The sequence below is a fragment of the Rana temporaria genome, chromosome 1 (assembly GCF_905171775.1).
Source record: "Rana temporaria chromosome 1, aRanTem1.1, whole genome shotgun sequence".
Lineage (NCBI taxonomy): Eukaryota > Metazoa > Chordata > Amphibia > Anura > Ranidae > Rana > Rana temporaria.
Genome location: NC_053489.1, coordinates 576,042,774 through 576,070,363, shown reverse-complemented (window position 1 = coordinate 576,070,363; position 27,590 = coordinate 576,042,774). Strand labels below are relative to the sequence as shown.

At 44.1% G+C, this 27,590-nt stretch overlaps 1 protein-coding gene across 1 annotated transcript; it reads left to right on the top strand.

The window, feature by feature from the left end:
* The first annotated feature begins 10,417 nt into the window (after nucleotides 1-10,417).
* On the top strand, nucleotides 10,418-26,973 carry TMEM165 (transmembrane protein 165). Its single transcript, XM_040334840.1, has 6 exons — nucleotides 10,418-10,803; nucleotides 22,769-22,994; nucleotides 23,419-23,594; nucleotides 23,970-24,152; nucleotides 24,239-24,344; nucleotides 25,908-26,973. Exons 1-6 carry the CDS (start codon nucleotides 10,660-10,662, stop codon nucleotides 25,982-25,984), a joined length of 912 nt encoding a protein of 303 aa, XP_040190774.1. The 5' UTR covers nucleotides 10,418-10,659; the 3' UTR covers nucleotides 25,985-26,973.
* The last annotated feature ends 617 nt before the right edge of the window (nucleotides 26,974-27,590 follow it).

Below are 27,590 nucleotides of genomic sequence, written 5' to 3'. Positions count from 1 at the left end.
CATGCAGGGTGAGGGCATGCTGCACAGAGGTGGATGCCATGCTGTCCGCCAGACGTCTAACATCTCCCACCATTGCCCCTATATGGCGGGTCTGCAGGGCCTGCTCCTCCAGCAGACCGTCACGGAGGCTGGAGGATATATGCCTGGTTTTGGACAGAGCCTTCCTGGGAGGAGAGGCTCGGGCACGGACAGAGGGAGAAGGGGAGGGGTCCACAATGGAGGGGCTTGCCCTGGAGGGGGATGACGTGCTGGCCGGGGGGGTGGTGGGTTGATCAGGGATGGTGGTATCCTCCTGGAGGGAGCCAGAGTCCTCCTGGATGAGGAAAAAGGAATCCTCCTCCAAAACCACTTCCTCCACCATACTTGGCCCCGGTAGGATCTCCTCCTGGACCAGCATTGCCATAATGTCCATGGGGCCTGACTGGACCCCTGGCTCAGGTATGGATGGCGTGGGTCGCCCCGCAGCCGAAGACGGCCCAGCTTCATCATCCTCATCACCACCTGTGGATGACACCAAAACGAAAGATTTTGCTGGTGCAACACACTGCTCACATGTTCACTTCTACCCCCTCCCATGATGCACAGCAGATATGAAACAAAAATAATAGTTCCATCTTCACTTCTACCCACAAATATGTTCACTTCTACCCCCTCCCATGATGCACAGCAGATATGAAACAAAAATAATAGTTCCATCTTCACTTCTACCCACAAATATGTTCACTTCTACCCCCTCCCATGATGCACAGCGGATATGAACCAAAAATAACTTACCAGTCCCCAAGTTCCCAACAGTGGAGTCGTACCCTGCAAGTCCCTCCACCTGCTCCTGCACAAAAGTTTGGGCAATAAGCTCCTCCTCATGATTTAGGCGGATCTTACATCGTGGTCCACCTCCCGTGCCACCGGTATGTTTTCGGATAAGAGCCAGTTTATCCCGGACCCTGCGCCTCATATCATTCAGTTTTTTCTGGATGTCATCCCAGGAACGATCTTCATTACCCAGGGCATTGATGTCCAGGGCTATGGCTTCATAGATAGCCCTCCTTTGGGCAACGGTGGTGTTTGCCCGCTGGGCACCATATAGGAGTTCTTTATGTTGCTGGAGTGCAGCAATTAGGATGTCCATCTCCGCAGCCACGAAGTTTGCCTTTCTTTCTTTAGTTCCTTTGGGAGGTGCCATCTCTTCAAAATGGGCTGAATTTCCTTGCTCAGGGGGGGTTGGAAAAAGCAGGATGAAATTCAGCAAATAACCTGCGCAAGTCTGCTCCTATTTATTTGCTCAGTGCAAGCAGCTGAGCAGGATTTGCCCTGAAAGTATGCTAGGCGCAGTTTGACGCATGCGCAGACGGCAGCGCTCTAACTGCTCATGCGCGCGCCCGGCGCAAACCTCTGCTGAGCCGAAAAATGCTCATTTACATAGGGGCACACCCACTTTCACTTGCGCGGCCTTGCGCCCTCAGCTTTGCCTTAAACAAGAGCAAATTAAATGAACAAACGATTCCTGAATCAGGTGGCAATTTGGCAAAATTGCCCCAGCGCAGAGAAATTCAGCTGAGCAGCTCATGTGTAAATAATGGTCAAATCTACCTGAATCTGGGCCACTGATGGCATTAGTTACAGAAGGATTTCTAAACTTCTAAATGTTCCAGTGAGCACTGTTGGGGCCATAATCTGGAAGTGGAAAGAACATCATTTCACCATAAACCTGCCATGACCAGGTGCTCTTTGCAAGATTTCTGACAGAGGAGTGAAAAGAATTATCAGAAGAGTTGACCAAGAGCAAATGACCACTTGTGGAGAGCTTCAGAAAGACCTGGAATTAGCAGGTATAATTGTTTCAAAGAAAACATTAAGTAATGCACTCAACCGCCATGGCCTGTATGCACGCACGCTCACCACGCAAGACTCCATTACTGAAGAAGAAGCATGTTGAAGCTAATTTTTTTTTTGACAGTAAAATGTTGAAGCTAATTTAATGTTTGCTGCACAAGATTTAGACAAGCCTGAGAAATACTGGGAGAATATAGTCTGGTCAGATAAGACCAAAATTGAACGCTTTGCAATCATAAGACATGGAACTGTCTGGATCAGTGCAGCTCATTCAGAATGCTGTTACAGCAAAAGAAAGAAACTGCAGTGACAGATGCAGAAAAGTGGGGAATTTAAGTAAAGTTTACAAATAAAAGATTTAAAAAAGTAAGGCGCCACTTTAATGAGCTGTACATGGATGAAAGATTATCTGATCCAGAGGGATGCTTTAAAACAACCGTATTTTATAGATGGTTTGCAGTTGTTCCACTGTAAAGGATATTGCTTACATATTACTTTTCCAGATGTCTGCATAGCATTACTGCTGTTCCTCACACTCCCAGCAGTGGCGGCTGGTGCTCAAAATGTTTTGGGGGGCGCAAACAAACTGAAAAAAAAAACCCCATCAATTTCAGCCTCACTGTGCCCAACAAACGCAGCTATTGTGCCCATCAATTGCCGCCACTGTGCCCATCAAACGCAGCCACAGTGCCCATCGATTGCTGCCACTGTGTCATCAAATGCAGCCACTGTGCCCATCAATTGCCGCCAGTTTGCCCCATCAATTGCCGCCAGTTTGCCCCATCAATTGCCGCCAGTTTGCCCCATCAATAGCCGTCAGTTTGCCCCATCAAATGCTACCAGTTTGCCCCACCAAGGGAAAAGTGTAGAAGATAAAGGTGCACAAGCAGCAGGGATGACCGCAGCCTGGAGAGGATTGTCAGGAAAAGGCCATTCAAAAGTGTTGGGGACTTTCACAAGGAGGGTACTGAGGCTTGAGTCAGTGTATCAAGAGCCACCACACAGACGGATTCTAGACATGGGCTTCAAATGTCGTATTCCTCTTGTCAAGCCACTCCTGAACAACAAACAACGTCAGAAGCGTCTTACCTGGGCTAAAGAAAAACACACCTGGTCTGTTGCTCAGTGGTCCAAAGTCCTCTTTTCTGATGAGAGCAAATTTTGCATCTCATTTGGAAACCAATGACCCAGAGTATGGAGGAAGAATGGAGAGGCACACACTGCAAGAAGCTTGAAGTCCAGTGTGAAGTTTCCACAGTCTGTGTTGATTTGGGGAGCCATGTCATCTGCTGGTGTTAGTCCACTGTGCTTCATTAAGTCCAGGGTCACCGCAGCCGTCTACCAGGAGATTTTGGAGCACTACATGCTTCCTTCTGCAGACAAGCTTTATGGGGATGCTGACTTCATTTTCCAGCAGGACTTGGCACCTGCCCACACTGCCAAAAGCACCAAAACCTGGTTCAATGACCGTGGGATTACTGTGCTTAATTGGCCAGCAAACTCGCCTGACCTGAACCCCATAGAGAATCTATGGGGCATTGCCAAGAGAAAGATGAGACATGAGACCGAACAATGCAGAAGAGCTGAAGGCCGCTATTGACGCATCCTGGTCTTCCATAACACCTCAGCAGTGCTGCAGGCTGATAGCTTCCATGCCATGCCGCATTGAGGCAGTAATTGCCGCAAAAGGGGCCCAAACCAAGTACTAAGTACATATGCATGCTTATACTTTTCATTGTTCTATGTACAATCCTTGTTTTATTGATTGCATGTAATATTCTAATTTTCTGAGATTGTGGATTTGGGGTTTTCATGAGCTGTAATGCCGCCTACACACGATCGGTCAAACCGATGAGAACGGTCTGATGGACCGTTTTTATTGGTTAACCGATGAAGCTGACTGATGGTCCGTCGCGCCTACACACCATCGGTTAAAAAAACGATCGTGTCAGAACGCGGTGACGTAAAACACAACGACGTGCTGAAAAAAACGAAGTTCAATGCTTCCAAGCATGCGTCGACTTGATTCTGAGCATGCCTGGATTTTTAACCGATGGTCGTGCCTACAAACGTTCGGTTTTGTTCTATCGGTTAGGTATCCATCCAAATTTAAAACAAGATTGCCTTTTTTTTTTTAACCTATGGATAAATAACCTATGGGGCCCACACACGATCGGTTTGGTCCGATGAAAACGGTCCATCAGACCGTTCTTATCGGTTTGACCGATCGTGTGTACGCGGCATAAGCCATAATCATCACAATTTTGACAAATCACAGCTTGAACTATCTTGCTTTGCATGTAATGAGTCTATCTCATATATTAGTTTCACCTTTTAAGTTGCACTAGTGAAATAAATGAACTTTTCAATGTTATTCAAATTTTTCGAGTTTCACCTGTGTATTGATTGGTTTGCGCAAAAGTTATAGAGTCTACAAAATAAGCAAAAGATTTTTGGCATTTTTTTTGTTTGTATTATTAGTAATGGCGGCGATCTGCGATTTTTAGCAGGACTGTGACATTATGGTGGACATATCGGACAGTTAAACTGAAGAAACCCCTAATCTAACATGGATAATAAGATAATGACTATTGGGAATACTATTAGGCTGATCATAGCACAGTCATGCCAGCCATCATTGATGCCCCTCTTAAAAGCGATCTGCAGTGTATCTCTTTTCAGAGGCATTTGATAGGCCATACTGGCCAGGTTAATTTGCAGTTCAGTAAATAAGGCCTTTGTAGCATTAAAATATACAGAACCAAATAATCATTTAGAAATGTGTGTCCAAACTACCGCATCAAGGCCTTTTCCTTTTAGAAATGTATTCTCTGTTCATCCTTGCACTGCCCAAGCTGTCCAAAGCCACACTGCCACCTTGAACGGGGTGTGTCTGCCAATTTACAGTTTTACAGAACAATGTCTGCCTGTTAGACTTTTAGGGGGATCATACCGATCCTTTAAGGTCTTTTTGTTGGCTGATTTTAATCTTATAATCCAAAAAGAAAATCTGTTAGTCACATGTGACATTATCATTGTGCTTTCATATAATTCAAGTAAACATTTATTCTCATTTTCATTCCACTAGCTCAAATAATATTGACCTTTGTGTTAGCCATTTTACAGCTAGAGCTATTTGCCAGATTAGGATCTATTCTAATGAAACGCCGGTCTTCTTACCAATAAGAAAAGAATCTTTGGAGAATTCATATGATGTAATTTGTCACAGTGCCACAGGTGTGTGCAGATTCCTACACGGTGTAAAGCATTTCACTGGTATTCATTGCAGCTCACTGCAGATTATCTACAGATGATTCATTCATCACTTTCATGCCTTTCTGGACAATTTGAGATAAACACTGCACCCATATAGGCACCTTGTGGCATTTTTTTTCTTAAATGCACAACCAAAATGTTCTCATATTGCACCAATGACCATCAAAGTAGTGGATCTAAAAAGTATATTTTGGGTTTGGAATGTTAAGAGAATATAAGACCACAGTCAGAATAAAACTGGCCAACTACAGTTAGATTTTTGTTCATAAAAAAATAATTTGTCAGAACATTTATTCTTGCTATCATTAAGTCAACTCATTTTTGCATAAAAACATTTTTCTAACATTACATTGTGCTCACTTCCAACATTGACAGTATGCTGATTTATTTTTCTTTTGCTGTTCATACCGTCGTATAGCTATTTCCCCCCCGGTTTCCGGGTAGTGGCTCCCGCGGGAGTGGGCGTTCCTATGCAGAGGCTAAGTGATTGATGTGATGACAAAAACTTCCACCCTGCGCATAAGGCGCGTCACCAGTTTCCGAAAGAAGCCGAACGTCGGTGTGCAGGCGCGGTATAGCGCCGTATAGAGCTGACTCGCAGTTCAGCTTCTTTCGGAAACACATGACGCGCCTTATGCGCCGGGGGAAGTTTTTGTCATCACGTCAATCACTTAGCCTCTGCATAGGAACGCCCACTCCCGCGGGAGCCACTACCCGGAAGCCGGGGGGAAAATAGCTATACGACGTTATGTACAGCAAAAAAAAATAAAAAATCAGCATACTGTCAATGTTGGAAGTGAGCACAATGTAATGTTAGAAAAATGTTTTTAGGGTGAACCTCCACTTTAAGGTGAAAAAACATGAACCTTTACAACCCCTTTAAAAGGCTATCTTTACTGCCGTGCAACCATCTCTCGCTGCAAATGTAAAACTGCAGAAAACTGGACTAGGACAAGGAACAACCAACACGATCCTGTTTTTCAGGATCGTGCTTTAACAGAGCAATTACAGCAATTACTTTCTGCTCTGCATTTTTGTTTGGATTCCCTAGAACATGTGCTGAGACAAATTTCCAGAATGGCTCTGATCTCCATTCACATGTGCAGAATCTTGTGGCTCAAAGCCTGGACAGCTGATGTTGCATGTGAAAAGCACCTCATATGTACGCCCTTTCCCCTGAATGGCCTGCCCAATGCATGAAAACAAATTGAAAATCATGCTTGCACACGTGGGTTAGATTTTAGTCCAAACACACCCAATCATTTATCACTATCATCTAAAACAGTAGTCCCCAACCTTTTTTGGCAGCGGGACCGACGTTGTTAAAGAAAACTGTGCCAATGCCCGGGGGGTGTATGCGGCTTTTCGTGGGCAATTTATCGGGAGAATGCCTGGTGTTATTGCTTCAATCATCCTGGCACCATGATTGATATGCTGTCAGGATGATTGAAGCGCATTATTTCTATTAATATACAATTAAATAGTTCAACTCCTCATAATGCAGAATGTGCCAGAGTGTCACTTGCCATGTCTCCTGCCACCAGATGCGGATTGTCACTTGCCACATGCCCCCCTGCCTTTAAATGCAACTTGTCACTCACCACATCACTTGTCACCAGATGCATTTTGTCCCTTACCACGTCGCCTGCCACCAGATTTGGATTGTCATTTGCCACGTCACCTGCCATCAGATGTAGCTCGTCATTTGCCACGTCACCTGCCACCACATGAAGCTTGTCACTGCAGTGGTGGCAGAACAGGTGTGTGCATTAGTTCAGAGGCAAGCCTGGAGTAGTGGGTAGTGAGGGAGAACAGCGGTAATGGGGGGGGGGTTGGGGAGAGTTGATCTCATCTACCCTCTGGCAGTGTATCAGTGTTCTGCCAGGCTTTGTCGGCGGAAGAGCAGTGATGCTGGCAGGTAGTGAGAGATAATCTCATCTCTCTGCTCCCCGCTTCACCTCCAGCATTATAGTAGCCCAGCTGTGAGCGGTGATGCAGGAGGGTGGTGAGAGATGATCTCATCTCTCTGCTCGTTCGACTCAGTATAGTGGCCCCCGCTGTGAGCACGGAACAGCGGTAATGCGGGCGGTGAGAGATGATCGCCGCTGCACATCAAACAGTGCAGCCTTCGTGGCCCGGCTGCAAACAGGCCACGTCCCAGCAGTGGGCCGCGGCCCGGGGGTTGATGACCCCTGATCTAAAACACATGTACTAAGATGTCCACTGCTGCTGTTATAGAACAATCTGATGGGCTCTGTTGGTAGTAAGGTGGAGAAGTGTGTGGAGCACATGTTGGAACACATAGCGCATGCCAGTATTTTTTGGTCAGAACATCAATTTCGTTACACAATCAGATGGGTAGTGGTAATCTGATAGAACACTAGGTGTTCTGCTGAAAACTCCAACTCGCCAAAATGTCGAACCAAGTCACTTCCGGTGACTCTCCAGCAGCAATATTTGACGAGATTTCACAGAACAGCGGCAGCGTATACAGCAATGTTTCTCAACTCCAGTCCTCAAGTACCCCCAACAGGTAATTTTTCAGGATTTCCCTCAGATGTGATGTCAGATGTTTTCAGGCTGTGGTAATTACTAAGGCAGTGAAACTGATCAAATCCCCTGTGCAAAATAATGGAGAGCCTAAAAACATGACATGTTGGTACTTGAGGACTGGAGTTGAAAAAACATTGGTATACAGTATGGTACAGGACGAGTTGGCTGTTTTGAAAGAACACCGGGTAAGGAGGAAAAAAGTCGCCTTGGTGGCGGCCATGTTGTTGGTTCGTTTTGGGCAGACTAACAACGTCCACTCATCATATGGTGTACCGTAGTGTATACACTGCTGCTGTTCTGTCAAAACAGCCAACTCGTCCAAATCTCCAGTTATTGATGTTGCAGAGTTACCGGAAGTGATGTGGTTGGAGATTCTGGCGAGTTGGAGTTTTCGGCAGAACACTGATATTCTATCAGATTAGCAAACCCATCAGATAATGTAATGGAAGTGACGTTCCGTCAGCTGCACATTGCGTTCCACCGCTACCAGGTTTGCTAATCTGACAAAACACCTGCAGTCAGAAGGCAGCAGTGGACATCTTACTACCTTGCAGGTTCAGAAACATTGCAAGAAGATCTGAACAAATGGAGTGGGCAACTACATGGCAAATGGGGATTCATTTAGAAAAATTAAAAATAATGCATTTGGGTGTCAAAAATATGAATGCAATCTATACACTGGGGGGGAGAACCTCTGGGGGAATCTAGGATGGAGAAGGACCTGAGGGCCCTAGTGAATGATAAGCTCATCAATGGCATGCAATGGCAAGCTGCTGCTAACAAACTGCTGCTAACAAAGCAAACAGAATATTGGGGCCTCGTACAGACGGACGGACTGTCCGCTGAAAACGGTCTGCCGGACCGTTTTCAGCGGACATGTCGGCCCGGAGATTTCTGTCTGATGGTTGTACACACCATCAGACAGAAATCCGCGCGTACACGATATGCGGTGACGAGGCCGCGCCGTCGACACTACGATGACGCGGAGACGTGCGCGGCCCTGGAAGTTCAATGCTTCCACGCATGCGTCGAAGTGATTCGACGCATGCGAGGGATGGCGGCCGATCGGACATGTACGTGAGTCTGTACAGACGACCGAACATGTCCGACGGACAGGCTTCCAGCGGACATGTTTCTTAGCATGCTAAGAAACATTTGTCCGCTGCAAAACGGTCGGCTGGACAAATGTCCGCTGGAAACCTGTCCGGTCGGCCGTACACACGACCGAACATGTCTGCTGAAACTGGTCCGCGGACCAGTTTCAGCAGACATGTTCGGTCGTGTGTATGGGGCCTGGTATGCATTAAAAAGGGGATTAACTCCAGGGATAAAACGATAATTCTCCCGCTCTACAAGACTCTGGTCCGGCTGCACTTAGGCCCCGTACACACGGCCGAGGAACTCGACGTGCTTGGCACGTCGAGTTCCTCGTCGAGTTCTGGGATGAAGACGCCGAGGAGCTCGGCGGGACGCCTTCTCCCATAGAACAACGAGAAAATAGAGAACATGTTCTCTATTTTCTCGTCGAGCTCCTCGGCGGCTCCATCGAGCCAAAACTGTACAGACGACAGAGTTTCTCGGCAGAATCCGGGTTTTGACCGAGTTTCTCGGTGAATTCTGCCGAGAAACTCTGTCGTGTGTACGGGGCCTCAGAGTATGCTGTCCAGTTCTGGGCATCAGTCCTCAGATAGGGTGTACTGGAAATGGAGAGAGTACAGAGAATGGAAACAAAGCTAATAAAGGGTCTGGAGGATATTAGTTATGAGGAAAGGTTGCGAGTACTGAACTTATTCTCTCTGGAGAAGAGACGTTTGATTTAAATTTACAAATACTGTACTGGTGACCCCACAATAGGGATAAAACTTTTTATTTTATTTTTTTTACTGTTAAAAATAAGTGTGAAATGCAAAACTCTGGTGGGTGTAACAAAATGTTCGCTTGCTGCCTCACGGTATCCTTACTATGGAGGAGTGCGGGGTGTAGCAAGATGGTGGCTACAGAACGTCACTGTTGTTACACATTCTGAGGGGTCGCCATATCTGATGAACCACAGGTGATCTATCAATATCTCCAACCCATCAGAAACTCCAACCATATCACTTCCGGTTATTTAAAACCTTAGTAATTGGAGATTTTGAGGAATTGGTGGTTGGACACAACACCGACAACTGAATAGAGTCCGGTACAGGAAGACTAAGCTGTTTGGACAGCAAAGTGGCTAATGAGGACAAATCTTCGCTCATATCCTGCACCGGTGCTTCGTCACATATGGCGGCCCATCACATTTGGCTACCCGATGGAGTGAGCAGGCGTGACGCCACCGTATGCGTTCCAACACTTTTACAAATGCTAAATTCTCATCGAAAAACAATTACTAAAACTTTCACAAATTCCTTTCAGCTAAATTCTCTAGCTATATTCTAAATCACATTCGGCTGCCCATCACATTTGTAAAAGTGTTGGAACGCATATGGTGGCTTCGTGAATACGCACTCCAGCGGGTAGCCAAATGTGATGGGTAGCCATATGTGACAAAACACCGGACTCTTTTCGGTTGCCAGCGTTGTGTCCAACCACCAATTTATCAAAAACTCCAATTACTGCTGGTTTTAAATAAACCGGAAGTTAAGCGGTTATTGTTCCTGAGGGGTAGGAGAACTTGACAGAACACCAGCTTTCTGACAGGACACCTAATCTGACGGAACGGTGTTCTGTCAAAACTGGTGTTCAAGTACACGATAGTCAGAAAGGTGTCAGCCCCGCCTCCTTCCCATCGCTCATGATCGCGTCCTGCAGAGAGCACTTCCTTCTACGTTATCTGACGCACATCCTTCCCCGCCTAGCGGCGGTCTGACCAATCCGCGGCGATCCTTTGCAGCTGACGATGGCAGTGACGTGGGGTGTGTGATCTCGGTGCTGAGACGGGAAGAAGAAGAGCGAGCACCCGGCAGCCGTACCTCCCTTCTTCCTGTGCTCTTGTTCTCATCGCCCGGCTCCATGGCGAGGCCGCCTCTCCCAGTGTTGGCGGCTCTGCTCTTCCTATGTGCTCTCCCAGGACTGAGCCGGGCCGTACAGGAAGATGAAGGAACACACAGGGAGCCGCCGCTGCCGCAGAGACCGGAGCCGGTGGCCCGGGCGGAGGTGAGAGGACAATATTCTGTACGGTCTGGGCTCAGTGATAGTGAGGGCAGCATCCTCCTCACAGTGACCCCAAATATCACCACTTCCGGTGTGTAAGAGGGCCACTGACATCCCAGCTCCAGTGACCTATCAGCAGGGCCGGTGGGGATCTATACTTATGTACAGGATCTGGGGGAGGGGATGTCACCCTAAAGCTGCACTCTGAGACCATTTTTGGCCCCCAACTGATACATTTATTTAATAAAAAAAAGCCAGCTAACTGCCCTTTATAACCTTTCCCACCATCCGCTCTCATACTTGGGTAAATGTAAAGTTGTCATGTGATCACTGTGAGCAGGCAGGTGTTTTATTACAGAATAGATGGGCAATACCATCCCCCACCGTCTGCTCTCAGCGATCCCTGGCATGTAAACTGTCATCCCTCTGTGGCGCAGTGATGCCATCCCACACCGGCCAATGAGGACCGCAACACAGAAGATGCCGGCGAGGGACGGTTGGTGGAAAGGTGGGCATTGCTGCCTTTCGTTCCTCCTTGAGCCATCTGGGTCACACTGATTCAGTGCAGAAAATCCAGTGCGTTTCCACACTGCTTTGTCAAAATGTAACACCCCAAAAGCAGGGAGGAAACGCACTGTGGTGTATAAACGCTGTGTGATCTGATCCAGTGCAGCTAAAAAAAAAAAAAAAAAAAAAAAAAAAAACAGTGCCTGCGCCTTTTTAATTTGGATGCAGTGCGATTCGAGACATCAAAAATGAATGGGCTCAAATCACACAACACAGAATTGCATGTGATTTGCACAGAAATGCGGTGCGATTCACATGTGGTTCCCAGTGTGAGCCTCGGGCTAAGTACACCTGTTTTCAGGAGATAAGGCGGCTGAAAAGACACAGCTGTGCTAAAATGTTTTGGTCCGAGTGGAGCTTTAATGGGTGGTAAAGGTTTGTTTTTTATTTTCTAAATGGGTTCCTTTAAGCTAGTGCATTGTTGGTTCACTTACCTTTTCCTTCCATTTCCCTTCTAAATGTTTTTTTCTTTGTCTGAATTTCTCACTTCCTGTTCCTCCTCAGTAAGCTGTTCTGTCTGACTAACCCCCAGCCAGAATGGCTCAGGTGATGGGGGAAAGCTTACTGAGGAGAAACGGGAAGTGAGAAATTCAGACAAAGAAAAAAACATTTAGAAGGGAAATGGAAGGAAAAGGTAAGTGAACCAACAATGCACTAGCTTAAAGGAACCTATTTAGAAAAGGGAAAAAAAAAAAGAACCATTACAACCCCTTTAACTGCTTCCAGCCCGCCGTATTGTAAGGTGACGTTTGGGCAGGACTGCACTTGTTCAGAGGATGTCCTATGACGTCCTCCCATCTTGCCTGCATGCAGTGCCCTGATTATGAGTGCTGCCCCATCAGTGCAGCCTCATTAGTGCTGCATATGATTGCCCATCGATGCCTCCTTTATCAGTGCCCACCAGTGCAGCCTCATTAGTGCTGCATATCATTGCCCATCAATGCCTTCTTATCAGTGCCCACCAGTGCTGCCTCATCAGCACACATTGGTGAAGAAAGAAATACTTATTTGCAAAATTTTACAGGAGAAACAAAAGAAAATATATATATATATCATATTTTTTTATCAAAAATGAAAAACCTAGTGGGGTGATTAACCACTTGCTGGCCTCCCGCTGTCGTTGCACGTCGGCTGTTTGAAGTGGAATATTGTTGTAATGGCAGCAGCTAGCTACCATAACCCCGGTATCCACTTCCTCAGCGGGCGGTCAGCTTTCAGATAAAAAATGCTCTCAGCGGAGGATTTGCTGCAAGATCACTTTTATCGGGGGAGGGGCCCCCTCCCGCCGCACTCCGGTGCCCTCCGCCGCTTACCAGAGCTGCCGGCGGAAGCGATCGGATCCTTCTCCCTGTCTGGTATGGAGCAGAGTGAGGGGAAGATGGCCCCCACCCGGCTCCATACCATTGCAGGGTGGAAGTGATGTAAAAAACGCCACTTCTGCCCATAGATCTTAAAGGGACATTTTTTTTTAATTATTTTTCCAAACAACATTTTTATTTTTATTGCATTTTAGTGTAAATATGAGATCTGCGGTCTTTTGGACCCCAAGTCTCATATTTAAGATGACCTGTCATGCTTTTTTCTATTACAAGGGATGTTTACATTCCTTGTAATAGGAATAAAAGTGACACAATTTATAATTATATATTTTTTAAAGATCAGTGTAAAATTAAAGGAAAAAAAGTAAAATAAGAAAAAAAAGCACCCTGTCCCACCGAGATTGCGTGCAGAAGCGAACGCATACGGGAGTAGTAGCCACACGTGAGATATCACCGTGATCATTAGAGCGAGAGCCTATGGAGATTTTTAAGGGTAACAATTTGTTGCCATTCCACGAGCGGGCGCAATTTTGAAGCGTATCAATCTACTCTGCGTAACATTATCTTTCACAATATTAAACACAATTGGGCTAACTGTACTGCTTTTTTTTTTTTTTTTTTCGTTAAATTTTTAGGGCGCTAGTAAGACCGCTGCGCAAATGCAGTGTGACAAAGTATTGCAAAGACTGCCGTTTTATTCTCTAGGGTGTTAGAAAAAACTTCTAGCAAAAAAAAAAATGGCTGCTGCCCTGTGTCTCCATTCACACAGATCTGTGGCTTGGCCCTACCCCCTATCTTTTCTAATTGGCTCACTGGCTGTGATTGACAGCAGCAGAAGCCGATGGCTCAGCCATTGAGGAGGGAGAGTCCAGGCTCTTGTGCACATCGCTGGATCAAGACAGGGCTCGGGTAAGTATTTGGGCTCAAAAATGTTCCTATCCTGAACACAATTCTTCCCCGTTAAGGAGAGGGAGGTTGAACCTCCCCTAATCGCAGCAGCTTCTAAACTCTTGTAAAAGCCGGTTTACATGGACACGTAGGCTTTTATGGAGTTGGGCTTAGGAGCTTTGGCCAAAAAAAAAAACAAGTTTAGAAGCTGTAGCGTACATGAGAACCTGAGGGGGACTGCTGCACACAGGTTTTTCACCTTCATGCAAAAAATACATGAGGGTGACACACCTGGAGCCTTTACAGCCACTTTAAATCTCCACTCTAGACAAAATATTATCCCCTCCCCCTCAAACCAGTCCTGCTGGTTTTATTATTGTTCCTAGCTGGTGAACCAAGGTATATTCATCCCTTGCCACCCCTCCAGCAATGCAGTGTCCCTCACAAGCCAGTTCCCATGCAATGACATCGCTCCTCTGAATCCCTAGAAGACTTCACTGCTGGACAGTAGAGGTAGACCGATATGGGTTTTTCTCTGGCCGATGCCGGTATTTAAAAAACGCGGCGGCGATGGCTGTTATATGATGCAGAATTTTTTTGGCCCGATATGTTGGGCAGAGTCTCCCCCCCCCCCCCTCACATCTCATAAAATCTAACAGTTAGACCCCTTTCACACTGGGGCGTTTTTCAGGCTCCCCTGCAGTCTCAGTGTGAAATCCTGAGTGCTTTCATACTGAGGCGGTGCACGTGCAGGACATTAAAAAAATGCCTGCAAAGCGCTTCTGTGGTGGCGTTACATGGGAGCATTTAATCCCTTCATCGGCTGCTAGCAGGGATATAAGCGCCCCACTAGCAGCCAAATAGCGCCGCTAGAGTGACGGTAAAGCGCCGCTAAAGCTAGCAGCGTTTTACCGTCAACACCTGCCCGCTCCAGTGTGAAAGCAGTGGAGTTCCAAGGGGGGGGAAAAATAAGTCAGCAGCTACAAATACTGCAGCTGTTGACTTTTAATATATGGACACTTGCCTGTCTATATATTAGGGGTGCAACGGATCAAAAAACTCACGGTACGGATCGTTCCTCGGATCAGGAGTCACGGATCGGATCATTTTTCGGATCGGCAAAAAAAAAAAAGTTCTCCCCCACTAATATCCACGTCATCTCCACCACTGTAATATATCCACCATTGCCCCCACCTCACTGTAACATCCAGTCATCCACCATTGCCCTCACTCATCACTGTAATGTCCACCATTGTCCCCCACTCGTCATCACCATCACTGTTCCAGTCCAACATTGCCCCCACACTAGTAAACACTGTAATAATAGCCAGTTTAACATTGCCCCCACTAATATAATCACTGTAATAGCCAGTCCAACATCCAACTGACTGTACTTGTTGCACTACGCGCTGTTGCAGAATAGAAGATCCACGAGCAGAGGGAGGGGTGATGACGTCAGCGCGCACCACCGCCGGGTGTACCAAGATGGCCGACCGCTCCGGAGCTAGGCTAAAGCCGTGCCCTTGCTCTCCGCGGATCACATTTTGTGCCGATCCGAACAGGTCGACCCGTTCGGATCACGGATCGGTCACGATCCGTTGCACCACTATATATATATATATATATATATATGTGTATGTATGTGTGTATACTCTTAAATACACAAACAGGTAATCAAAAGTTTTGGACGAAAAAAAATATGGGCTAACTTTACTGTTTTAAAAAAATATTTAATTCATTAAAGTGTATTATTTTTGTGTTTGAAAGACCGCTGCACAAATACCGTGTAACATAAAATATTGCAACACTCGCTATTTTATTTCCTAGGGTCTCTGCTAAAAAAAAAAATATAAGTGATTTTCTAGCAGAAAATACAGGATTTTTACTTGTAAGCAACAAGTGTCAAAAAAGATTAAGTCTTTAAATGGTTAAACTGAAAACTTCTACACACAAAGTTCAGCCCTTTGAAGTATTAACATTGTATTCTTTTCACAAACTTGGCAGGCTGCCCAGACTGGAGAGAAGTCGCTCCACCGGCAACTTGCATTGACTTCTATTAGAGAAACTATTTATTTGCAAGTCGCGCTGAAGTTTTAAATCTGCTTTTTTTTTTTTCAAGCACAATCGGCTAATGCCGGCCTCTACTGGACAGTCAATAGGAAATGTCCTTTTTATCTTTTAGTTTTTTTGCATGCTAGTCTCATTGAAAACGAATAGCTTACTAAATTTACGAAAGTTCTCGTACGACAGAATACAACTTCCCATGATATATTGTATTACGATGTATTCTTTCATTTTCAAGCATGTGCAGTCTTGGTCACTTTAATTTTTTTTATGGATGAATCCTGTACTGATTAGTTATGTTATAATATGAGAAAAATGTTTGTGCTTCTCTTCTCGGATAATTTCACATGAACTGTTGTGATGGGTTCTTGAAAGCTGTGCACTAATGATCAAATTATTGCACAATCGCTCCGATGTGCGTGTATTAGGCCCCATGTACACGGGATGCTGCTAAATGGATGTTCAACTGCCTCTGAACTCGTTCAATGTTCTCCTATGTGACTATGTACATCGTCTCGTTTATTGTCGTTTTTAGGCAGTTGCGTTTAACAGCCTTTCGTTTATATGTGTTTTTCGTTTTTGCCCATTTAAAAAAACACTTGAAACTATGCTAAACGCGGCATTTAAATGCGGCAAAACTGACATTTTAAAAGTGGGTTACTATCTGTCAAGTTTAATAATTTAGGCGCAGTTGTAAAAACGTCCCGTGTACATGGAGCCTTAGACATAGTGGGCTAGATTCATGTAGGGGCACGCATTGTTACGGCGGCGCAGCGTATCGTATTTACGCTACGCCGGCGCAACTTACAGGAGCAAGTGCAGTATTCACAAAGCACTTGCTCCGTAAGTTGCGGCGGCGTAGCGTAATTCAAATGTGGAAGAGTGTTTTATGTTAATGTGTGATGACCTGACGTTATTGACGTTTTTTACGAACGGTGCATGCGCCGTCCGTGTACATATCCCAGTGTGCATTGCTCCCAAGTACGCCGTAACGACGTATTGGTTTCGACGTGAACGTAAATTACGTCCAGCACTATTCGCGAACGACTTACACAAACGACGTAATAAATTCAAATTTCGAAGCGGGAACGACGTCCATACTTAACATTGGCTGCGCCTCCTAATAGCAGGAGCAACCTTACGCTGAAAAAGCCTAACGTAAATGACGTAAATAAATTGCGCCGTACGTACGTATGTACGTACGTTTGTGAATCCGCGTATCTAGGTAATTTGCATATTCTACGCCGAAAGCAACGGAAGCGCCCCTAGTGGCCAGCGTAATATTGCACACAGTTATACGCTGCCGTATTCAAGTTACGTCGGCGGAGGAAGCCTATTTTTTTTAATGTATCTGCCTTTGAGAATCGGTGTAATGATACACCGGTGCAGATTTGAAATTACGGCGGCGTATCTGGAGATACGCCGCCGTAACTGCTACCTGAATCTAGCCCAATGTCTGCAGTTCCTGACCAAAAAAGCAACCATGGCAGCCACTCTGATCCTTTAGAAACCAGCAAAAATGGGACCTGGGCAGGACACTATACGTAGCAGTACAAATGAAGTCTTCAGCACACTTCAAAGCTAGTCAGAGTACAAAATTAAACAAATCTGTTCTAACTACTCAGGTCAAAAACAGGTTTTGTACATTTAGAGACGTAGAAGCTAAACTGACGAGTCAAGGCTCCTCCTGAGAGGTGTGCTCTTCAACACTAAACTGTCTCAGTCCCTAGATGGATAGATATGCCTATATACAGTATCTCACAAAAGTGAGTACACCCCTCACATTTTTGAAAATATTTTATTGTATCTTTTCATGTGACAACACTGAAGAAATTACTCTTTGCTACAATGTAAAGTAGTGAGTGTACAGCTTGTATAACAGTGTACATTTTCTGTCCCCTCAAAATAACTCGCTACACAGCTATTAATGTCTAAACCTCTGGCAACAAAAGTGAGTACACTGCTAATTGAAAATGTCCAAATTGGGTCCAATTAACCATTTCCACTCCCCGGTGTCATATGACTCGTTAGTGTTACAACGGCTCAGGTGTGAATACATTTGGTGTTATCACTCTCACTGGAAGTTCAACATGGCATAAAACTGAGGATCTGAAAAAATAGTTGCTCTACATAAGAAGATTGCAAAGACCCTATAACTGAGCTGCAGCACGTCGGCCAAGACCATACATCGGTTTAACAGGACAGGTTCCACTCAGAACAGGCCTCGCCATGGTCGTCCAAAGATGTTGAGTGCACGTGCTCAGCATCATATCCAGAGGTTGTCTTTGCAAAATAGATGTATGAGTTCTGCCAGCATTACTGCAGAGGTTGAAGAGGTGGGTGGGGGGGTCAGCCTGTCAGTGCTCAGACCATACGCTAAACACACTGCACCAAATTAGTCTGCATGGCTGTCTTCCCACAAGGAAGCCTCTTCTAAAGATGATGCACAAGAAAGCCTGTAAACAGTTGAAGACAAGCAGACTAAGAACATGGATTACTAGAACCATGTCCTGTGGTCTGATGAGACCAAGATAAATTATTTGGTTTAGATGGTGTCAAGCGTGTGTGGCGGCAACCAGGTGAGTACAAAGACAAGTGTGTCTTGCCTACAGTCAAGCATGGTGGTGGGAGTGTCATGGTCTGGGGCTGCATGAGTGCTGCCACCACTGGGGAGCTACAGTTCATTGAGGGAACCATGAATGCCAACATGTACTGTGACATACTGAAGCAGAGTATGATCCCCTCCCTTTGGCGACTGGGCCGCAGAGAAGTATTCCAACACAACAACCCCAACACACACCTCCAAGATGACCTTTGCCTTGCTAAAGAAGCTGAGGGTAAAGGTGATGGACTGGCCAAGTATGTCTCCAGACCTAAACCCTATTGAGCATCTGTGGGGCATCCTCAAATGGAAGGTGGAGAAGCACAAGGTCTCTAACATCCACCAGCTCAGTGATGTTGTCATGGAGGAGTGGTAGAGGACTCCAGTGGCAACCTTTGAAGCTCTGGTGAACTCCATGCCCAAGAGGGCTAGGGCAGTGCTGGAAAATAATGGTGACCACACAAAATATTAACACTTTGGGCCCAATTTGGACATTTTCACTTGGGGGTGTACTCACTTTTGTTGCCAGCGGTTTAGCCATTAATGGCTGTGTGCTATTTTGAGGGGACAGCAAATTTACACTGTTATACAAGCTGTACACTCACTACTTTACATTGTAGCAAAGTGTCATTTCTTTAGTGTTGTTACATTAAGATATGCACATTTGACATACAATTCCTGTGAAGCTTTTTGTTGTCACAAACAGAAACACTTTTTCCAATCTTATTTTCTTGGCACAAGTCTGTTTAAATCATCTGTGTGTGTCGCTCAGCAACCAGCTTTATATGCGGCACAAACACCTCCTGCTTCAGGATACCTCTTCTGTTAAAGGGCTGTGCAGCAATTCCCTTTTTTTCAGGCGCCTTCTGCTTTCGGCATAGCCGACAATGTAAAATCACCCCTCCGGCGTATTTTAGGCTAAAAAACAACGCGTTTTGTCGCGGCAAATCGCGGGACAAAACGCCGCAATTTGTCGCGGCAAATCGTAGTACAATACGCCGCGTTCAGGTGTGAATGAAGCCTTACACATGCGGGGACCATTCATGTCCACCTGTTAGTTTTTAAGGTAGACCTGAATGGACGCTCCATGTAGCTCTATGGAGCGACAGATGTCGGCGGTGACATGTTCGCTGATATCAGATTCGCTTCGCTTAATCCAGATGGATAGAAACCCTATTTTCCATCCGCCGATCGGATGAAAACAGACGGGCAAGTCAGTTTTTCATCTCCCTTTTTTTTCTATTAACGACTCCTGATTAGAGTACCAATAAGGTCATGGTAGGACAGCCTCCAGATCATGTGATCACTGTGACAGCCAAATTGCAGTGATATTGGGAAGCCTTTAACACGCCTCTCATGTATCTTTCTTCTGAGAACATCTGTGAGGAGAGACTGACTGTATCTGTGTGGGGGTTAAAAAAAGAGATCAATTTATACTAGTTGATCAGGGCTTGATCATTGGTGTTCAAAATTCAGTATATAACTGACCTTTGCAGTAAGGTGCTCATGGAAGGTCAATGCACAAAGATTTCCATGCACACTTACCAGCCTGCAAAAGCCTTCATATTTGCGAATATATGTGTAAGCTACAGTCCCTGCGCCATGGGACCTCCTGTGTATATATACTAAATTTCTAAAGTAGAAGCTAATCTAAGAATGGATAGATTAAGGGCAGGTACAGGTGAAACTTGAAAAATTAGAATATCGTGCAAAAGTTCATTTACGATATTTCACTAATGCAACTTAAAAGGTGAAACTAATATGAGATAGACTCATTACATGCAAAGCAAGATAGTTCAAGCCGTGATTTGTCATTGTGAGCATTATGGCTTACAGCTCATGAAAACCCCAAATCCACAATCTCAGAAAATTAGAATATTACATGCAATCAATAAAACAAGGATTGTACATAGAACAATATCAGACCACTGAAATATATAAGCATGCATATGTACTCATTACTTGGTTTGGGCCCCTTTTGCAGCAATTACTGCCTCCATGCGGCGTGGCATGGAAGCGATCAGCCTGTGGCACTGCTGAGGTGTTATGGAAGACCAGGAGGCTTCAATAGCGGCCTTCCAGTCTTCTGCATTGTTCGGTCTCATGCCAAGAGAAAGATGAGAGACAATGCTCCATAGATTCTCTATGGGGGTTCAGGTCAGGTGAGTTTGCTGGCCAATCAAGCAGTAATCTCAGTCATTGAACCAGGTTTTGGTGCTTTTGTCAGTGTGGGCAGGTGCCAAGTCATGCTGGAAAATCAAGTCAGCATCCCCATAAAGCTTGTCTGCGGAAGGAAGCATGAAGTGCTCCAAAATCTCCTGGTAGACGGCTGCGGTGACCCCAGACTTAATGAAGCAAAGTGGACTAACACCAGCAGATGACATGGCTCCCCAAATCAACAGACTGTGGAAACTTCACTGGACTTCAAGCATCTTGCAGTGTGTGCCTCTCCATTCTTCCTCCATACTCTGGCTCCTTGGTTTCCAAATGAGATGCAAAATTTTCTCTCATCAGAAAAGAGGACTTTGGACCACTGAGCAGCAGACCAGGTGTGTTTTTCTTTATTCCAGGTAAGACGCTTCCGACATTGTTGTTCAGGAGTGGCTTGACGAGAGGAATGCGACATTTGAAGCCCATGTCCAGGATTCTGTCTGTGTGGTGGCTCTTGATGCACTGACTCCAGCCTCAGTCCACTCCTTGTGAAATTCCCCAACACTTTAGAATGGCCTTTTCCTGACAATCCTCTCCATGCTGTGGTCATCCCTGCTGCTTGTGCACCCTTTTCTTCCACATAACTTTCTATTAATGTGCTTTGATACAGCACTTTGGGAACATCCAACTTCTTTTGCAATTACCTTTTGAGGCTTTTCCTCCTTATGGAGGGTGTCGATGATGGTTTTCTGCACGACTGTCAGGTCAGCAGTCTTTCCCATGATTGTGATTCCTACTGAACCAGACTGAGAAACCATTTAAAGGCTCAGGAACCCTTTGCAGGTGTTATGGCTCAATTATCTGATTAGAGTGGGATCCTTTGCGCCTAGAATATTGCACCTTTTCACAATATTCTAATTTTCTGAGATTGTGGATTTGGGGTTTTTATGAGCTGTAAGCCATAATCCTCACAATTATGACAAATCACGGCTTGAACTATCTTGCTTTGCATGTAATGAGTCTATCTCATATGTTAGTTTCACCTTTTTTAAGTTGCATTAGTGAAATAAATGAACTTTTGCAATATATTTACATTTTTAAAGAGTTTCACCTGTATACCTGTAGGGATCCCAACCCTCCATACACCCAGTGAAGTGAACAGCCTCAGATGATGCACAGAGATTAACGAAATCTCCCAACATAGGTTTTATATGTATATCTGCTGTCTTCACATTTATATACTGTTTAGAATGTTGAGATTGTGTTAGGAGATTTTCTCTTCCTGGTTAACACAGAGTGTGATGTCTGGGCATACAGCCAAGATGGCTAAAATTGCTGATTGGAGGAAAGGCGCACACCCCCTCTCATCATAGGCAGAGACCCTCAGCTGTTTTGTAATAGGAGCTGCTCTCTGCTACTCTATTTTAGCAACCTATTTTGACAAGAGTCAGGCTGATTTTGTCTAAAGTCAAAAAAATATTCAGGAGTTGTCAGGCTGATAACAGAGGGACCCTATGGAGACGAAATTCTACAAACATGGGTTTCTCTGGCTGCTTGGCCTGAATAATTCATAATTTAAGAGGATATGTTTATCTTTAAAAAAAAAAAGAATTGATGTACAGCTCTTTGTGGGGAAATTTTTTTTTTTTTTTTTTTCTGATGAGCCTGCAGAACATTGCACCCAAAATCCGCACAGGTGCAGTGTACGGCTCCTGCAGACACCACCTCCAGCTGTGTGAACTATGAGGATGCTGATCATCTACCTTGCAGTTCACTAAGAACTATAAGCCATCTGCCTTGTAGTTCATCTATTCATTTATTTTATATGGAGGATTTCCTGCCCACTGTAACATGCTCCAACAGGTCAAGTTATCTTTTAGAGATGCAAGGTATAAGAGGTTAGAGGACTTTAAGGGATCTTTTTCTCTGCTAGGAGCAGCTCTGGCAGCCACTGGTATTATGTTTACTAGCTATATGTTAAACACAAAAAGCATGTTTACAGAACTCAATAGCTCAAGCTGGAATTTGCATGCGCAATCTAATGTGTTAGAGCCATGGACTATTCCCACCTTTTCATTTCTGTGTCTAGATGGGGTCTACAGAGCACAAGAGATGGCATTTGAAAGGTAAAAGTGTCAGTGCTTCCTTTAGGGAATCTTTATTTGTTCAGTGAATCCTTTGTAATAAGTGCAGCCTGTGTTTACATGTGTTCTTCTTTGTTTAAAAAAATCTATAAAAAGGTAAAACGGTAACATCAGTTTTGGGTACAGTTGGCTTTAATCAAGGATTGTATTAATAAAAAGGTGATTTATTTTTGTTTTTTACAGTCTGACACAGATTAATTTCTTTTTTTTTTTTTTTTTTTTTTTTTTTACAGAAAATACCAAGTCCGCCCCCTGCTGTACATGAACAGAACATGGCGTTTACTTCTTCTGCTAACTTAGGATTTATCCATGCCTTTGTAGCTGCTATATCTGTGATAATTGTTTCAGAGCTGGGAGATAAGACCTTTTTTATTGCTGCCATAATGGCGATGCGTTATAATCGCCTGACTGTGCTGGCTGGAGCTATGCTGGCGTTAGGACTGATGACTTGTTTATCAGGTAGGTTGCTCTTTTTTGGCAGTATTCCTTATTTCTACAGCTTGAAACTTATTTTTGTCTGAAAAATGTGGTTTGCCCGGACTGAATTCACTTGCTCAGCAGACTGTTGTAGCATTTTGAACTCCCAACAGTAGATTTATAAGTAACAGTGGATCTCTATGCTGTATATTTTCAGCTAGGTCAATCCCAGCCCAGGGAGTCCATGTTACAGGATTGCTCTGCAAGAGTCACATATAGTATCGAATGGTCATATTTATACAGTCTTTTGTATCTGCGGTTATAACAAAATGTGATATGCAAGCTTATTTAATTTATATGTTGTGCTGCCTTGTAATATCAGATTGTGTAGAAAGGCTGATATGTACAAGTTCTTCACTCATAAAGAATAGTCTGTTATCATTAGTGCTTCTCATGTTTCCCACAGTTCTGTTTGGATATGCTACCACAGTCATCCCCAGGGTATATACATACTATGTGTCCACTGCACTCTTCGCTATATTTGGAATTCGAATGTTAAGGGAGGGATTAAAGATGAGTCCTGACGAAGGTCAGGAGGAGCTAGAGGAAGTGCAAGCAGAAATTAAAAGAAAAGATGAAGAAGTAAGTATTAACATGGATCTAATTCCTTGTCTTGCAAGCTAATGAATTTCTTCATGTATTGTTTTCTGTTGTAAGAGCAAGACATCCAAAGGGGCAGAAACCTGCCAAGCTTCCCCCTAATTGCTTGGTGGTTTATCAATGTAATGAGTCAAACTGCTCAAGATAAAAATTTTGCATTAATCAAACTGCATAGTCATTTTCAATGGTTCAACGACTGCAACATCTGGGCAGTTGAATCCCTTAAGTGTTAAAATGTGGGCCCTCTGCTCAGTAAATCATTCCATGAGGTGAGAGTATCCACGTAGCCATCGCTTTTTACAGTTACAAATAGTTTTATTGGTTGTTGACTTGTTTTCTTTTTTCTCACCCCATCAGTTTCAGAGATCTAAACTCCTGAATGGACCTGGAGATGTGGAAACAGGAGGGGGACCCAATGTTGCCAAAAAGAAATGGATGAACTTCATCTCTCCGATCTTTGTCCAGGCATTTACCTTGACCTTCTTGGCAGAGTGGGGGGATCGATCACAGCTAACAACCATTGTCTTGGCAGCTAGAGAGGTGAGTGTTTGTATGTCTGCCTTAAATCCTCTGTCTATTTCGGGGTACTTCTTTGGAGGTACTTTAATGTTTTTTCCTTGCTGCAGGACCCTTTTGGTGTTGCTGTTGGAGGAACCATAGGTCATTGTTTATGCACTGGATTAGCGGTTATTGGAGGGAGGATGATTGCACAAAAAATTTCAGTGCGGACTGGTAAGTGATATCGGTTTCCCGATTTACCACCCTGTACATTTGATCTGTGTGTAGTGTGCATACTGAAAATGTGGTAAGCAATAGAAGTAGATTTAAAGTGGGCTGCTCTGTCCTTGCTCTAGAGTGAAGATTTTAGCACATGGGCCAGTGGACAGGCAGGTTCATCAGTGTATTAACTTTTTTTAAAGTGGTTCTAAAAACTGAAGGGTTTTCACCTGCCTGAATTCTTTGCAGACAGGTAAAAATCCTTGTGTGCAGCAACCCCCCCCCCCCCCCAATACTTAACTGAGCCCAATCTCGATCCAGCGATGTGCACGAGAGCTAAGGCTTGCCTGGGTCTCTCCCTCACTGGCTGAGATTCAGCAGCAGGAGACATTGGCTCCCACTGCTGTCAATTGGAGCCAGTGAGGTGGCAGGGCTGAGCTGTGTTTTCTGTGTCTCACGGACACAGAGACCTGGCTCGGGAGTGAGCATGCATGAGTGCGGCTTGCTATGGCAGGAGACCTGAGAAGAGGATTAGCAGGTTAGTATAACTTGTTTATTTAAAAATGAAAATAAATTCCTTTGCAAACACTTTTAAGGTTCTGTTAACCCCCTGATACAATGGGGGGGGGGTGTGTATTTGATCCCCTACTGATTTTGAATTTGTGTCCACTGACAAACAAATGATCAGTCTATAATTTGTAATGGTAAGTTTATTTTAACAGTGAGAGACAGAATAACCACAAAAAAAAAAAAAAAAACATTTCTCAAAAGTTATAAATTTGCATTTTAATGAGTGAAATAAGTATTTGACCCCTTTGCAAGATTTCAGTCCTTCACGGCGTAGTGTGTTACCAATTGTTTTCTTGGTGACTATGATCCCAGCTGCCTTGAGATCATTGACAAGATTCTCCTGTGTAGTTCTGGGCTGATTCCCCACCGTTCTCATTGATTATTGATGCCCCATGAGGTGAGATCTTGCATGGGATTAAACTGGTATTTACCTTTAAAAAAAAAAAAAATGTTTTTTATTTTGTTAACTTGTAGTGAGTAAAATAACATGGCGGCTATTATTGACGCCTCCTCAATGTTTTCCTGGTTGAGATTGCTGATATAATTACTTAATAGTTTGTCACTGACCCAGAACAGGTATGCATATTAAGAGTGCTGACCGGCTCATACTGCATATTAGGGGAAAAATAAAGCAAGAGGCAGCTAGCATTTGTTTTGAAGCTAGTCAGCCATGACCACTTCTGTATTGCTCTCAGTATAGGGGGAAACTACGTTTTGTTGAAAGAAATATTGGCATACAGTAAACGTGTACCATCATTTCATGGTGTAGCAGAGGCGGCGGAATACTTCTTGCATCCAGTAGGTAGACCAGGAGCAATTGGTGGACTTGTTCGTAGCGTGCGCGTTTTTTTTTTTTTGTATTTTAACAGCCAGAAACTTCCATGATCTGCACAGATTTCTTTAAACAAAATAGAACTGAACTGATGTAGTCGTATTTAGTGACAAGCATGCAATATGTGTATATAGAGCTTAAACTGGATCTGACACTGTCTTTTTTTTTTCTTTCAGTGACAATCATCGGTGGAGTGGTGTTCCTGGCTTTTGCTTTCTCTGCTTTATTTATAAGTCCAGATTCTGGTTTTTAGCTCTTTTCTCGGTTAAATAAGAAATCATGGAAAAAGACTCCTTTTTTGTACTGTAATAGTGTCTGTATATAATGTACAAATTGTAGCAAGGGGAGATGTCTGCTGTACAGAATTGCTCAATCTGTGTGACTTTTTCTGATCGAAGTGCTAAGGTATTGACTGTACAGGGCCATTTGTTTTTTTGTTTCTTTTGTGAATTCAGTAAGACTTATGGAAAGGCTATTTCCACCTTCAATGTTTTTACAGCATTATTTGTGTTCAAAACCTAAATTCCCCTCCGTCATGGCCACTGTAAAAGAATGAAGTATTCGGGAGGGACATATGTAATATTAGATAGATGGCAGCTCCACAGTACTGTAAGTGTGGGAATTATTGGCTTGGAGGAAAGTAAGACAATTCTACAAACTGGTGATTCATTGCTTGAAAGTCCTGGACTAACAAACTTTTAGGAGCTGTCCCTCTCTTATTTTTGGAATGGTATTAGCTTCTGATATCTGAAACCCTAGTTACCATTACTTGCATATTTTAACTAGAAATAATTGTTTTTAGGTCACACAGCCTCTGTGAAGACCACTTTATCAGTTTTGGTTATTCTGTAGCATTAGGAAAGCTCCCTGTTTAAACATCCTGAGGAGATTGAGATATTTCCTAGAGCTTTCTATACAATCCATACTTCACAAAGTAATTACCGCTGGGATTTTCAAGTTGTGAATCTTTGACAGTAATTTGGATGTCGCTTACGTCCCACAACATGATGGATTAGCACGGAGTTGCTTTTTAAAAATGGAAGTAGCCTTTAAGCTTTAGTTCTCCCCCACCCCCAGTGACTCCTCCTTTTACTATTGTGCCTTTTTAATGTGCACAGTAGTCAACAAATATGTTGTCAATATTTGACATGTCTGATCAGATTTGGTGATACTGGGAAAGCTCCTGAATGGAGGACCTTTTTTTTATTTTGCTGTAGGAAATAAACATCTTTAAAAATTGTATTTGGCTGTTTTTAATTGAAGAATCATCAGTCATTTTACCAAAGCTGCCCAATATAACAAAGCTGTAAGTGTAGGTCTGGCTAAAATTGGTTTTGGTTGGATGCCAGTTGTTTCATTACTTCGTTGGCTTGCATGAGACTTGGTTCATTGGACATATTATTGTGAGATGCTCTTTTTCCTGTAGAGGATAAATGGACCTCCTTTCTAAGCCAGCAGCCAACAATTTGCGCAGTGACTGCTGCGATCATGGGCAGGCTTCAATGGCGAAAGCCATCTTAGGGCTGCACTGCCATCTATTTAACAGTGTAATTTGCCAGGTACAACAATATTTACAACCCCAATCCCAAAAAAGTTGGGACTCTGGGATTTGCATATGTTCCTTTAACGTAAAATTGAAAAGACTTTAAATATATCATCATCTATAGTACATACTATCAAAAGATTCTGAGAATTTGTAGACAAGGGACAAGGCTGAAATGCGATATTGTATGTCTGTGATCTTCAGACCTGCAGCTGGCACTGCATTAAAAACAAGCATGATTCTGTGATGGACATTACTCTATGGGCTCAGGAATAATTCCAAAAATCGCTGTCTGAACAGTTTGCTGTGCCATCCA

Bases quoted from the DNA above. Each gene is read 5' to 3' on its own strand.
- TMEM165 (XM_040334840.1), top strand. From the start codon at position 10,660: ATGGCGAGGCCGCCTCTCCCAGTGTTGGCGGCTCTGCTCTTCCTATGT. The intron at 10,804-22,768 runs GTGAGAGGACAA...TTTTTTTTACAG, and splicing joins AGCCGGTGGCCCGGGCGGAG to AAAATACCAAGTCCGCCCCC. The intron at 23,595-23,969 runs GTAAGTATTAAC...TCACCCCATCAG, and splicing joins TTAAAAGAAAAGATGAAGAA to TTTCAGAGATCTAAACTCCT.